Source organism: Rana temporaria, chromosome 3 (assembly GCF_905171775.1).
Source record: "Rana temporaria chromosome 3, aRanTem1.1, whole genome shotgun sequence".
NCBI lineage: Eukaryota > Metazoa > Chordata > Amphibia > Anura > Ranidae > Rana > Rana temporaria.
Window position 1 is genome coordinate 71184124 of NC_053491.1, and position 16303 is coordinate 71200426.

A 16303-nucleotide genomic window follows, 5' to 3' on the forward strand; every position below is an offset into this window, starting at 1 on the left:
GCATTTGTTTCCCACAGAGGAGATAAACCTTAACTTTTTCTCCTATAGACACAACAGAATGTAATAGGAAATTTCACCAAAATAAGAAAAATCTCCTCCTTAGATTCAAATTTTTTCCTGAAAAAAAGGATTTCCTTACTTAAAGTCCTGGTAACAATGATCACTAGAACACATAAAGAGCATAAATCTCCCCACTGGAGACAAAGAACGCAATAAAAACCTGACAATGGTTCTCTCCCATCCCCACTCTGTCCAAAACAAAAAGAAAAAAATCTGGCTTACGTACCCTCTAAATGGTGCTTTGTAGAATCTGGCTTTAGTAATAGCTAATACAAACACCAAAAAATACAATAAACCTGCAGATATGAAAGTTTCTTCTAACAGCTAAACACATTTATGATAAGATTTCCTATCATGCTAGAACAATTGGCAAAGAAACAAGCAATCACAAATCAGGGTCAGACTTCGGCCCCCGTGACCCTGAGAATGGTTGCTATCTGTGCTACTCTCATTGCTGTATCACTGTACATAATAGTTGGCTAATTATTGGCAAGGTCAAAACAGATGGTAGATTGCTTCCATTTTGGAGGAGTGATACATTTAATAATGGAACAAAGGACATTTTAAAAACGAATTACTGTAATCCACACTAACGTTGAGGTTCTTTTGTATATTACAAAAAATTCCTATAGACTAAAAAAACTGAAAAAAAACATAATTCCCAGAGGTGGGCAGATGACATCATGATCTCTACCTCACCCAATCAGAGTAAGCTTTGTATTCATTGAGAAAATACAAAGCCTCCTGTAAAGGGCTGAGCAGCGCTCAGCTCAATGCCATTTTTTCGGGGTGTGGGGCGGGAAGTCTCCATCCCACTGCTGAGACACAGCATTGTATACTGTATGTACAGTCCATAGAGCAGTGAGAGCCGCTGCCTGACTTTCCACTTATTCACACACCTTGCAACACTTTATAACGGAAAATAAAATTGAACGGGTCATATTTTAATGGTAGATTTAGGCATTCGTCTAAATCAGGGCTATGCAATTAGCGGACCTCCAGCTGTTGCAAAACTACAAGTGCCATCATGCCTCTGCCTCTAAGTGTCATGCTTGTGGCTATCAAAGTCTTGCTATGCCTCATGGGACTTGTAGTTCTGGAGTTCTGGAGGTCTACTAATTGCATATCACTGGTCACAATCTTCCTTTCCTCTGAAGCGCGATCTGCGTTTAGATCACGCTCCAGAGGCTACTGACTGGAGGCGAGGAAGCAATACGATACCTCCTCACTGCCTGGTTAACTAAATTTTTTCCATTGTGGGGCATTTGCAGCGCTTCCTTATTTACTTGAAGGTGTAGCGTTCGGCCGCTCTGCCTTCTGCCGATTGCTACATGCTGGGTAAACACCCTTGTCTGCTGCTTGTTGCAGCTTAAAGCAAAGCTCCACCCAAAAGGGGAAACTCTGCTTATCTGGCACATTTGGAACCTTTTGGAGGGAAGTGGGTACCTGGTTTTGACAGGTACCCGCTCCCACTTCCGGCTCAGTTCGCAGCGGCCCTCTCCTCCTTCCGCCCCACAACCTGTCAATTGAGAAAGTGCAGCGCGATTTGCACATGCACAGTAGGAAATCGGCAGTGAAGCCGCAAGACTTCACTGACAGTTTCCCTTACCCAAGAGTGGGGCGGAATTCCTCTATTAGGTAGGAGGGGGGGGGGGGGCGGTTGGCAGACTGTGCATTTTTGTCATTCCCAAACTGCACACATTCATGAAGTCTAAAAAGCGCACTGCAAAACAGCACACATATGCAGACACCACATATTTAGAACGTAGTGGTTAGCACTTCTAGGGTGGTCGGTATGAATCCCAATTATGACACATCTTCTAGGTACTCCATTTTTTCCCAGACTCCAAAGACTTGCATGTAGGTTGAAGGAGAAGTCCAGTTAAAGCTTGTTTGGCTGTACTTCTCCTATGGACCACAGGAGTAAAGTTTGTTTTGCACTCCTGTGTCCCATTTTCAGAGCAGACTAGAGTCCGCTCTCTGCTGATGTCACCAATACCAGTAATTCCAACCATGGAGTCTGGATCCGCCAGATGCCTGGACTGACACCCGGCTCAGCCTCTCAGTGAGCCCTAAGGCTGCATTCACACCTAGGCGTATGGCAATAGCGGCGTTTTCTGGCATTTTTTCCGGCGTTTTGTCGCGCGTATTCATGCTAATATGCGCGTTTGCATACAGCGTTGTCCGACGTTTTTGTACTTTGACGGGTTTTTTTTAGCCAATAGGAAAAACTATCATCTTTTCATCACTTGTTGCTATGTTGGTAGATTTTTTTAATCTTCTGCATGGGCGACAAGTTCTATTGACGAAACGCCCGTAGCAAACGCCCGTTGTCGCGCAAGTCGCTTGAATCGAGCGTTTCCATTACTTTCTATGGGAAATGGAAACGCTCAAATACGCGCATATCGCGCGATATGCGCGACAAAAAAGGGTCCGGAACTTTTATTGACTACATGCGATGCGCGTCAGGCGCATCGGCGTTCAGATGTGAACCATGCCCATAGCCTTACATGTATTTTGGTCCCTCTGGCGTTTGTGCGTGTCGCGCTACAGGCGACAAAACGCCAAGGTGTGAATGGGCTCTTAGCGCCTGAGCCAGCTGCCCCTGCCCCCTTAACAGCCCAGTACTCCAGTGAGTGAGAAGGGAGAAGAGCAGAGAGCTGTGACTGAGGCCTCGTACACACGACCGAGGAACTCGTCGTAAATGAAACATCATTTTCCTCGACGAGTTCCTTGTCAGGCTTGTGGAGAAACTTGACAAGCTTTCTTTGCGTACACACTGTCAAGACCAAATCTCCTCGTTCTCAAACGCGGTGACGTACAACACATACAACAACAGGGGAAGTTTGATTCCACTGGCACAACCCTTGGGGCTGCTTTTGCTAATCTCATGTTACTGCGTGTTAAGTAAAAGTTTGATAAGAGACAATTTGCACTTTTCAGACTGTTACAGCGTGACAAATGTGCTATCTCCATTACAACTCTACTTTTACCGAAGGTGCGCTCCCGTCTCATACTTTATTCTGAGCATGCGCGCGTTTCTTAGCATACACACGAACTTGTTTCTCGTCGAAAACCAGCCCGACGAGGAACACGACGAGGAAATTGAGACTCCCAACGAGGAAAAAGAGAATTTGTTCTCTTTTTTTCTCGTCAAGTTCCTCGACAGTTTCCTCGATGAAAAACATACACACGACCGCTTTCCTCGGCAAAAAAGCTCTGCCACCAAGTTTCTTGATGGATTCTGTCGAGGAAAACGGTTGTGTGTACGAGGCCTTACAGTCTACAGCTCTCTGTTCACGAAGCTGTGAAAACCGAGCGATTGGCAATGTTCAATCTCTCGGTTCTAAGTGTAGAGGCGCTGAGGGGACAGATGCAGCATTGGACCCATGCTGCATCCACCTAGATAAGTATGACTAGGGGGGAAAAAAAACCTTTACTTCTCTTCTAACTGGCTCCTGTCTAAAAGGGCCCTAGTATGTGAGTGAGTGAGTAACTTGTATAGCGCTACAAATGCGAACTAAATCGTCTCAAGTGCGTTAGCGATCTTAGATTGTAAGCTCCTCGAGGGCAGGGACTCATCTGAATGTACAATAAGCATGTAAATTATCAGCGCTAAATAAATATCTGTAATAAATAATTTACATTAGGACTATGTGCACATACGGTATAGTGTGTTGCAACCATAATGCCCGAACAATCCAGTCTAAATAAAGTAGAACAGCGATGGGATCAAACTACAGAGCTGCTGGTTGAGGTTTAGCCTTGCTACAATCCTCCCAGCTATACGGCAAGGCAGCACCTGCGGAGGGGAAAGTTTTATGGCCGACGCACTCTGTCATATTTGTTTACCAAACACTTGTAAAAGGGGAACTCTTTAAAAAAAAAAAAAAGATCAGCACTCCCCAAGTGAGCGTTCGCCATCATTAACACGGAAACAAGAGGGAACACTCTCTGCTAATTTTACAAGCTTGTCACAGAGATCATAAACAAGGAAAGTCATAAAGGTTTGATTTTTACAAGAAATCATTAACAATCCCTCCCGTCTTTTATAAACTGCCAGGTTTTCTACCCTTGGGGAATTTCCCGTTCTTGCGCACCCTTCTCGGTTAGCCTTGAAATCATCATTAGTGACAACGGCAAAATTAAATGGCTTGTAATACCTTCCACAGGTCCTCCTCCTGTGTTTATTCTTAACATGCATGTAAATATTAAGCGCATTATCACTTGGTACAAACCTGCTTAATCCGTTTTTTTTTTCTCGCGGTTGGTTAATGGTTTACACTTGTCTACTCTCCCGTAACGCGCGCTTAGTAATGTCCCAACTTGCTCAATTTACTTAATTCTTGCATTTCATCCGATACATTTAAGGTTGGGGACAATGCCACTTCCTAATATTTGTGACTCTTGCTGTTGCATCCCAGTGGGAGAGGGATTAGGGAACTTTTATATCCACATTTGTGTATTGCCAACTGTTACAGAAATGCGGAACTAATTGGCTGCTTACTGTCTCATGCAGTGGGGATTACTTAATTACCCAATACACATTTTCTTAGCAGTACTTATCTCTCAAGGAAGGAACATGCTTTTTTTTTTTTTTACCTAACACAACAATCCCAGTTTCTTCATCCATCACACCCGGGAGATAAAAAGAAGTCAGAGAATTCAAACAGCCCCGGCCTTAGGACACAATCTCAGCTGCCATGCTCTTTATCAGCACTTCTAATCTCCGTTTTTTTTTTTAGGGTATTAAGGTTTAAGGTGACATATATAAATAGGTTTGGACTCCCCATCAACAATTGATTTTTCAGATGGAGATCAATAGCCCAGCACTTCCAAGCGACTATGTAATCTGAGATATTTCACCCAAGATCCTGTACTTTGGGTAAACACATCTTGAGCTGTTTCTCCGCTAGCTCCAGAAGTGTCAAATCCATCACAAACAAGCTTTATCTGATCTCAGCCCTATAATGGCACCTTCACTCTCTGTACATTCCTTAACGCCTTTCTGTAGTGGCAAAAGTCTTAACTAGTATAATGCCCAACTAATGTGGGGACAATGGACTGATGACCAATGGGGTGTCATCTGCAATTAATAAAACAGCGTGTGGCTTATTCACAATTCTTGATTCTTTTTTTTTATCATTATTATATAGGGTTTCTATAGTGACAGCAGTTTGCGTAGCACTTTAGGCGAGAGACGGTACAGTTACAATACAAGAGGGGATCGGAGGGCCCTGTACGTTGGAGCTTACAATCTAAAACATGTTGTTTAACAGATGTACTTCGGGCTCTTGCACATGAGTGTAGGGTGTATTTGCGAAACATGGGAACCAATGCTGTGTAATTCTGCCCATAGACATACATTAAAGAATATGCCAACGATTCTCAAACAGGGTTCCTCCAGCGTTGGCTAGGGGTTCCTTGACATGTGGTCATCTGAACTTCTATCTGATTGGTGCCTGCAGAGTTCCAGGCCCAACACCACTTGGCAAAGCCAGTTGTATGACTGCAAAAGTGTCATTCTGGCCACCCCACCCGATTTTCAACTGGGGGTTGCAGGAAAGAAAATTGCTTGGCTCCCTCATCAACACAATGTTCATGTGGAAATCCCTCCCCCAGAGCGATTGTTTTCTCTTGGCAGGAAGAGCCGTCCCTGGTGGGAGAACACGGTGATTACTGCTAGCACTATAGCTGTTGGAAATAATCTAAAAATCGGACATGCTGGTTGTACCTAAGTCGATCAATGGATTAACTTGGGTACAATCATTTGAGATTCAAACCATCTATGGTGGGCTTAACAGGCACATTCTTCCCATTTACCACCAGCACCAATGTAAGGGGCATGGCATTTTCCCAAAGACCCTCATGAACTAATGTTACCAGGGGTACCCAGAGATCTGAAAATATGTTCAAAGGTTCCTCTGGGGTAAAAGGGATCAGAAATGCTTGAATACATTACACACAGCTATAAACACATAAATGCTAGTACCTGCATTTTGATGTAGAAAAAGGAAAGTAATGAATAAATGCAATGAATACATTTATTAATCCAGGAGTGGTACAAAATAATACAGGGCTTACGCGTTTCGGCATGTAGCCTATGTCAGAAAGTTTTTTTTTGTGGAAGATCGAGCTTCTTGCTTTTCCATGTAAATTAATGTATCAGGCCCCGAACACACAACCGGTTTTCTCGGCAGAATTCAGCCAGAAACTGGGAGACGTATTCTGCCGAGAAAACCGGTCGTGTGTACACTTTTCGTCGAGAAAACCGACGAGGATCTCGTCGGGCCAAAAAGAGAACATGTTCTCTATTTCTTCGTTAGTCAATGGGAAAAGTTGGCTCGCCGAGATCCTCGGCGGCTTCACAAGGAACTCGACGAGCAAAACTATGTGTTTTGCCCGTCAAGTTTCTCGGACGTGTGTACGGGGCCTCAGTGTGTATAAAGTATTCTGTAATGTACTTCTATGAGCAGATTTACACAGCGGCTGTGACACCTAGGCACTACAAACACAGGCGCATTTTAATCTTTAGGACTATACATCCTATATGCGCCTGAGTGCAAGAGCTCTAAAAACAACACATAGGATATTGATAGGATGCTCAATCGGTAACATACAACCGAAAATCAGTTATTACATTAAAAAACAGTGAGCGGCTATGAAGGAATCACGTTTTATCTCTGTGATGCACACTGGCATAAATAATCATATATGCAAGAGAATGCTGGCAGATGTTCACACAAAGACCATGTATAAAAACGCATGAGCTGGTATGTAAAGTGCTTGTGTTTACACACATATAGATGCATAAATGCCTGAATGGACAAATAGAGAGGGTGAATGTCCCTAATGGGGGGGGGGGGGGGGGGGGGGCAGAGGTAGCAATAAAAACCTAATAGGTGTTCTAATCCATTTCCACTAAAAAAAAAGGTTTGCCTTTAGTTATACTTTAAGGTAACTGTGTGCATTAGGGACAAAGAAAACAACAAAAGTGCATTCAGATCCTAAAGAAAAAAAAAAACTGTCAAAAAAGAATATGCAGTATTTGTTTACACCCTATATGTAGAAGCCCTTGAGGCCTCGTGCACACAGGACATTTTGTTAACTCTCCTAGATTCCTTCCCTCCAGGCAGCAGCATTTTGGCAGAAAGAACACTTAACAGTTGTAAACACGTGTAACACGTTAAGGCACATCAAGCACTATAATTTATTCTGGCCATTGAAATGAATGCTACACGCACCTAGCATTTACGTGCGTTTACGTGCATCAAACATTTTTTCTGCAAAAGCCGCTGCTCCTAGATGCACTGGCTGTGGGTTTTGTTTCTTCCTTTAAAACTCTTCTAAACGCTGTGTGAGCATGGACACTCGGAGGAGATTTACTAAAACTGGAGCACTCCGAATCTGGTGCAGCTGTGTATGGTAGCCAATCAGCTTCTAACTTCAGCTTGTTCAATTAAAGTGGTTTAAAAACCTTCTGTGCTGCTGTTCCCCCAAACCTCCTTTTTCTTATCTGAGCACGATCTGAACCAGAGATGTGCACGAGTGCAGCGGCTCCATTGGACAAAATGATAGCAGCAGGAGCCTATAGCTCTTGCTTCTGTCAATCAAAAGCTGTGATACGGGCGCAGGGGGCGGGGCCGAGTCTCGCTGTCTGTGTCAATGGACGCAGTAGTAGGACTCGGAAGTGAACTTGCACGAATGCACCCATGGAAATCGACTTTCCATGGGGGAGCCCGATAAAGAGGAGGGGCTGGAGCGCCCGTGGAGGACCCCAGAAGAAGAGGGTCGGGTCTGTTCTGTGCAAAACCATTGCACAGAGCAGATAAATATAGGCATGCTTATTATTAAAATAAAATAAAAAAGATCAAACATTTAGTATCACTTTAAGCTTTGACCAGTGGCGGCTGGTGTTTTTTTTTTAGGGGGGGCGGCAAACAACACACCCCACCGGTCGGCCGGCCCCGTACTTACCCCATCTATAACACAGGTGGCACTTTCCTCCAGGAGACGGCTTCTCCTGCATCTCCATGGTGGCCACACGTCTCTTCCCTCCTCCTCCTAAGCCAATAGGATCGCTTCTCCTTTCGGCCAATCAGGAAACGGGTCTCAAGACCCGTTTCCTGATTGACCGGGAGGATCATCAGGGTGACAATTGTGAATATTTATTCACAATTGTCACATAACTGGGTGGGCTCGGGGCACACTGGGTGGGCTCGGGCCACTCTTCTCTGAGGTCTATAAGACTCACACTGGGGCGTTTTTCAGGTGCTTTTGGGCTAAAAATAGCGCCTGTAAAGCGTGGCCAAACCGCCGAACTGCCGGCAAATGTGCTGCTGCAGCGGCGCTTTGCGGGTGGTTTTAACCCTTTTTCGGCTGCTAGCGGGGGGTTAAAAGCATCCCGCTAGCAGCCGAATAACTTTTACAGTAATACCTTTTACAGTAATTTGCTGCTAAAAATAGCGGCGCTTTACTGCCGACGCCGCCCGCGCCCCAGTGTGAAAGCGGCCTTAGAGCCTCAAGCTCTAATCATGTGCTTCAAAAAAAAAACTCTGATTGGAATTCATGCGCCCGGCACCTCACATGTAGATTAGGGGGCCATACACATGGAATGGGGGCGTCACCCCTGCACCCTGCATTACGGGCCGCCACTGGCTTTGACAATAAAACCTGCAGTTTGATTGGTTTCTTTGCAGAGCTGCACCAGATTTTGAAATCTCCAATTTTAGTAAATGACCCCCGCGGGCTACCATGCCGGGGCGTTTAGAGGCAGGAAAAAAACACCCCCTAGGAGCAGCAGAGAAAACATACAGCGTGCATGAGACATGAATATTTGAATATGAATACTAAGATAGTAAACACACAATAATATGGGCAAAGGGTAATCACCATTGTATGACAGCGAAAACGGTTAACGAACACGTGCGTGGATGATCGAATCACATGACTGCACTGATCTATAATAAATGTACATAAGCACACATGTAATATCTGTAGAACATCGCCATACCGAATATCATCGCACTTCATTCCATCAAACTTTCTCCATCCATCACATGCTACTTATAAATAATGTAGACACCGTCCGGCTATAATAAAACTAATATTGACTGTCTTCTGCATTCACCATCTCGCTCATTATTCCTATTTTTGCCAGAGCGAGGATTACCAAAGGCAATCAAGCAAAACCGACTGTCACTAAAACACACATAAATCCATTTCAATGATGCAGAGAGATGGAGCGGAGCCTCTGTTTACCATCACAGTCATAATATTATCCACAACACAGCAAAACATGCAGATACAACCCAAAGCAACAAACATCATCATCTCTATACTGAACATACAGAGGAGCACATTACTTAAAACCCGGAGCACTCAGAATCTGGTGCAGCCAATCAGCTTCTAACTAAGTTTCTTCAGTTAAAGGGGTTGTAAAGGTACAATTTTTTTCCTAAATAGCTTCCTTTACCTTAGTGCAGTCCTCCTTCATTTACCTCATCCTTCCATTTTGCTTTTAAATGTCCTTATTTCTTCTGAGAAATCCTCACTTCCTGTTCTTCTGTCTGTAACTCCACACAGTAATGTGAGGTTTTCTCCCTGGTGTGGAGTGTCGTGCTCGCCCCCTCCCTTGGACTACAGGAGAGTCAGGACGCTCTCTACGTTGCAGATAGAGAAAGGAGCTGTGTGTTAGTGGGCGTCCAAGGGAGGGGGCGAGCACGACACTCCACACCAGGGAGAAAGCCTAGCATTACTGTGTGGAGTTACAGACAGAAGAACAGGAAGTGAGGATTTCTCAGAAGAAATAAGGACATTTAAAAGCAAAATGGAAGGATGAGGTAAGTTAAGGAGGACTGCACTAAGGTAAAGCAAAAAAAATGGTACCTTTACAACCTCTTTGCTTAGACAATAAAAACTGGAAGCTGATTGGTTTCTATGCAGAGCTGCACCACATTTTGCACTCTCCAGTTTTAGTAAATCTCCCCCACAATCTCTTCTCGAAGTCCATGGAGGGACATAATCTTATAGCGATGGCGGAGGTTACCCTGAAGGTGGCAGTATAACCCATTGGTATTGGATCTACTGTCCCTGTGTCCCTCAATGGACAAATGATGATTCAATTTCCAAGAAATAGGATTGGAAGATCGTTTGATACACCATACAAGTTTCACGGATTCTCTGTCCAGATTGATTAGTATAATTTTGCTGAAAATCGATGAAAGACCCAGTATGTGCCTTTTGGCAATTCATAGAATTGATCACACTGTCCCATTGAAAAATCGTTCAATCAGATTGTTACCTGTATGGCCACTATAAGATTTGATTTCTTACAGTGGCCATACGCTCTTTAATTGTATTATCTGATCAATGTGAGACTTGATTAAAAAACGATTGAACTGGCAAACAGTCGAACTTCCATTCCAAACGATTTAGCTCTTATTTGATCAAACTGAGTTGATCGGTCAGGGTGGAGAATTATCGATCAGGCAGCACTGAGATGCTCTGTTCATCAATTCGATCATATACTGATCGACCAGTTTATGAGATTGCATGGTGAAAACTGAAGCCTCGTACACACGACCGAGGAACTCGACGGGCGAAACACATCGTTTTGCTCGTCAAGTTCCTTGTTAGGCTGTCGAGGAACTCGACAAGCCAATTTTCTCCATTCCCGTCAAGGAAATAGAGAACTTGCTCTCTTTTTGGCTCGTCGAGTTTCTCGACAGTTTCCTCGACGAAAATGTACACACGACAGGTTTCCTCGGCAAAAAAATATCTCTCAGCAAGTTTCTTGCTGGTTTTTGCCGAGAAACTCGGTCGTGTGTACGAGGCCTGAGATGTGATCCTATAATTGAATCTTCCAACTATTGATCGAAATCCACTTCCCTGAGTGTGTGTGTCATTCTACCAATCAACTGGGTTGTGGACTATAGATCTCTTATTCCTATCAGACGAGATCGATCGGAAAATAAATCAGTTATTTTTTAAAGCGTTTATGGCCAGCAATAGTCAACAACCCGATCGATTGATAGGACAAACACCAGGGAGTGGATACATTTGGGGAAGTAGATTTAATCAATAGTTATATGATACAACCATAAATTACAACATTGTACCATCTCATAATCTGATCGATCCTAATGTGATCAATTGTATTACCAAGCATCTCTGTGCTGCCGATCGATAATATTCCTCCCTGACAAACTGATTTGGTTTGATCATATCCAATCTAGATTGAGTCAAAATCAGACAAATGTAAAGTTATAACTAATTTGATTGTTTGCCAATTCAATAACTTCGATCAAACTGCACACCGATCGGATAGAGAAATCAAAGCGATCATGGTCACCATACCAGATCAATTTATTCCTAAGAGGAAAAATCTATCAGTAAAGAATTTAAAGTAAAGTAAAAGTAAAGAAAGTAAAGGATGCACACAGGGAAGTCAGTTGTTATCGATAGTCAGCCGGGATGTTCATAAATTACCAACCTCATCTAATTTCCCCCATGCAATCTCATAATCTGATCAATCGAAACATGATCAAATTCATGAACAAAGTATCTTAGTGCTGCCGATCAATAATTCTTCACTCTGACTGATCAACTCGGTTTGATCAAATCTGATCTAAACTGATCGGAAATGAAATTATACCAATTCAATCAGTTTGATTGAATTGCATATCGATTGGATAACAAAATCAAAGCGAGCTTAGCCACTCTAATAGATCAATATATTCCTATCAGGAGAGATCAATCAGAAAAATACATTGATAGGATGCACACAGAGAAGCCAATTTCCAGACATAGTTGGCAGATATGATCGTAAGTTACCAATCGCATCTATGTTTTCAACAGGAAAGTGGATTTCGATCAATAGTTGAAAGATTCTGCAATAAATTATCGATCACATCTCAGTTTTCACCATGCAATCTCATAATCCGATCAACTGAAACATGATTGAATTCATGAATAAAACTGAAGTGTACATAGCCCCCTAATAGATCAATTTATTCCTATTAGGAGAGATTGGTCATTGATCGAAAAAAAAATGATAGAACACACAGGAAAGACATTTTCCATCAATAGTTGGAAGATACGATCGTAAATTACCAATCTCATCTCTGTTTTTACCATGCAATCTCATAACCTGATCAATCGATAACATGATCAAATTCACAAACGTGCTGACGATCGATAATTCTCCACCCTGACTGATTGACTCAGTTTGACTGAATCTAATCTACAGTCCAAATTGTTCAGGAGTGAAGTTATGCCAATTCAATCATTATTCTCGAATTGCGCATCAGTCAGATAATAAAATCAAAGTGTACATGGTCACCGTAATAGATCAAGTTATACCCATCAGAGAGATCGATTGGAAAATAAATCAATCATTTATAGAAGCATGTTTGGCCACCAATAGTCACCAATCCATTCAATCGATAGATCGCAGGAAAGCCAATTTTGATTGATAGTTGGAAGATACGATCGCAAGTTATCAATTGCATCTCTGTTTTCACCATGTAATTTCATAATCTGATCGATCAAACTATGATCAAATTCACGACCAATGCATCTGCCAATACTTTCCACTTGGTGTGATCAGATGGGATCAGAAGTAAAGTTACGCTTGTTCCATTGTTTGCCAATTAAATTATTTTGATCAAATTGCATATTAATTGGTTAAATACAAATGAAGCCACCGTTAAGAAATCAGATCTTATGGTGTCCATACATGTAACAATCAAATTGATTGAACGATTCTTCATACAATAGGACAATATGATCAATTCTACGGATTATCAAAAAGACACATAATTGGCCTTCAATCGATCAAATCTAACATGGATCAAATGATACAAATGAAGCTGGGATGGTCCTATCAGTGAATGCGTGGCCCTTCCACTAGAAGCCCCTGGATTATTTTCATATCCTGTCTATAGTGTCCCTCTATGTGTATTCAGATAAAGAATACTTGAATAATTCAAAAATAATATGAATAAATAATAATAAAATGTATATATAATAATAATAATAATAATAATAATAATAATATGTAGATATTATTATATCTACATATTATTATTATTATTATTATTATTATTATTATTATTGTTGTATACATATTATTACCGGTATTATTATTATTATTATTATTATATATACATATTATTATTATTATTATATCTACATATTATTATTATTGTATACATATTATTATTATTATTATTATTATTATTATATATACATATTATTATTATTATTATTATTATTATTATTATTATTATTATTATATATAATACATATAATGGGTCAGGATATGCTCAGTATTGATGGGTCAGGTAGGATATGCTCAGTATCGATGGGTCAGGATACAGGATATGGTCAGCATTGATGGGTCAGGATATGATCAGTATTGATGGGTCAGGTAGGATATGCTCAGTACTGATGGGTCAGGTAGGATATGCTCAGTATTGATGGGTCAGGTAGGATATGTTCAGTATTGATGGGTCAGGTAGGATATGTTCAGTATTGATGGGTCAGGTAGGATATGTTCAGTATTGATGGGTCAGGTAGGATATGCTCAGTATTGATGGGTCAGGTAGGATATGCTCAGTATTGATGGGTCAGGTAGGATATGCTCAGTATTGATGGATCGGGTAGGATATGATCAGTACTGATGGATCAGGTAGGATATGCTCAGTATTGATGGGTCAGGTAGGATATGCTCAGTATTGATGGGTCAGGTAGGGTATGCTCAGTACTGATGGGTCAGGTAGGGTATGCTCAGTATTGATGGGTCAGGTAGGATATGCTCAGTACTGATAGGGTATGCTCAGTATTGATGGGTCAGGATATGCTCAGTACTGATGGGTCAGGTAGGATATGCTCAGTATTGATGGGTCAGGTAGGATATGCTCAGTATTGATGGGTCAGGTAGGATATGCTCAGTACTGATGGATCAGGTAGGCTATGCTCAGTATTGATGGATCAGGTAGGATATGCTCAGTACTGATGGATCAGGTAGGATATGCTCAGTACTGATGGGTCAGGTAGGATATGCTCAGTATTGATGGGTCAGGTAGGATATGTTCAGTACTGATGGATCAGGTAGGCTATGCTCAGTACTGATGGGTCAGGTAGGATATGCTCAGTAGTCAGTACTGATGGATCAGGTAGGATATGCTCAGTATTGATGGGTCAGGTAGGATATGCTCAGTATTGATGGGTCAGGTAGGATATGCTCAGTATTGATGGATCAGGTAGGATATGCTCAGTACTGATGGATCAGGTAGCATATGCTCAGTACTGATGGATCAGGTAGCATATGCTCAGTATTGATGGGTCAGGTAGGATATGCTCAGTATTGATGGGTCAGGTAGGATATGCTCAGTATTGATGGATCGGGTAGGATATGCTCAGTATTGATGGGTCAGGTAGGATATGCTCAGTATTGATGGGTCAGGTAGGATATGCTCAGTATTGATGGGTCAGGTAGGATATGCTCAGTACTGATGGGTCAGGTAGGATATGCTCAGTATTGATGGGTCAGGTAGGATATGCTCAGTACTGATGGGTCAGGTAGGATATGCTCAGTATTGATGAGGAAGGTAGGATATGCTCAGTATTGATGGGTCAGGTAGGATATGCTCAGTATTGATGGGTCAGGTAGGATATGCTCAGTATTGATGGATCAGGTAGGATATGCTCAGTACTGATGGATCAGGTAGGATATGCTCAGTATTGATGGGTCAGGTAGGATATGCTCAGTATTGATGGGTCAGGTAGGATATGCTCAGTACTGATGGGTCAGGTAGGATATGCTCAGTATTGATGGGTCAGGTAGGATATGCTCAGCATTGATGGGTCAGGTAGGATATGCTCAGTATTGATGGGTCAGGTAGGATATGCTCAGTACTGATGGGTCAGGTAGGATATGCTCAGTATTGATGGGTCAGGTAGGATATGCTCAGTACTGATGGGTCAGGTAGGATATGCTCAGTACTGGTAGGATATGCTCAGTATTGATGGGTCAGGTAGGATATGCTCAGTACTGATAGGATATGCTCAGTATTGATGGGTCAGGTAGGATATGCTCAGTACTGATAGGATATGCTCAGTATTGATGGGTCAGGTAGGATATGCTCAGTATTGATGGGTCAGGTAGGATATGTTCAGTACTGATGGGTCAGGTAGGATATGCTCAGTATTGATGGGTCAGGTAGGATATGCTCAGTATTGATGGGTCAGGATATGCTCAGTATTGATGGGTCAGGTAGGATATGCTCAGTACTGATAGGATATGCTCAGTATTGATGGGTCAGGTAGGATATGCTCAGTACTGATAGGATATGCTCAGTATTGATGGGTCAGGTAGGATATGCTCAGTATTGATGGGTCAGGTAGGATATGTTCAGTACTGATGGGTCAGGTAGGATATGCTCAGTATTGATGGGTCAGGTAGGATATGCTCAGTATTGATGGGTCAGGATATGCTCAGTATTGATGGGTCAGGTAGGATATGCTCAGTACTGATAGGATATGCTCAGTATTGATGGGTCAGGTAGGATATGCTCAGTACTGATAGGATATGCTCAGTATTGATGGGTCAGGTAGGATATGCTCAGTATTGATGGGTCAGGATATGCTCAGTATTGATGGGTCAGGTAGGATATGCTCAGTACTGATAGGATATGCTCAGTATTGATGGGTCAGGTAGGATATGCTCAGTACTGATAGGATATGCTCAGTATTGATGGGTCAGGTAGGATATGCTCAGTAACTATTGGTATATAATGCTATGAGATAGGAAGTGATTCCTGGAAAGCAGTGTCGGGGTTCCCCTCCATCCCGCAGAACTTTTCCCCTCCCCTCCCCCCTCAGCACTCACCTGGTAGACAGAGCAGGACAGCCCAGCACAGCAGTGATCCCGGCTCCATCCTTCTCCCCGTACACGGCTCCATTCACCGGCGCTCTGCGGACATACTCCGGCTCTCACTCTCTCTATGGCTCACAACCCTCCGGGACTTTCTTCTCTTTTTTTTTTTTTTCCTCGAGCTCCTGCGCAGGCACAAGAGGCGGGGGGAGGGCGGGAGCGCGCACAGAGGTGGTGAGGGGGTTGCTGGACACAGCAGGGACAGGGGAGGAGGGGGAGGGGAGGCAGCTGAAGGCATGTGCTGTGTGTTGTCACACAGTGTGCTGTGCAGGGCATGGGGTCACCGGTCTGGGGTCCCTTCCT

The 16303-nt window shown here is 42.7% G+C and overlaps 1 protein-coding gene across 1 annotated transcript in view; it reads right to left on the reverse strand.

Moving 5' to 3' along the window:
• PRTG (protogenin) overlaps positions 1-16083 on the reverse strand; it is a 189276-nt gene extending 173193 nt beyond the window's left edge. The window contains exon 1 of the mRNA XM_040342732.1: positions 15956-16083. Within this exon, the coding sequence (XP_040198666.1) occupies positions 15956-16028 (73 nt within the window). The 5' untranslated portion in view covers positions 16029-16083. The remainder of the gene's footprint in view (positions 1-15955) is intronic.
• Between the last annotated feature and the right edge of the window lie 220 nt (positions 16084-16303).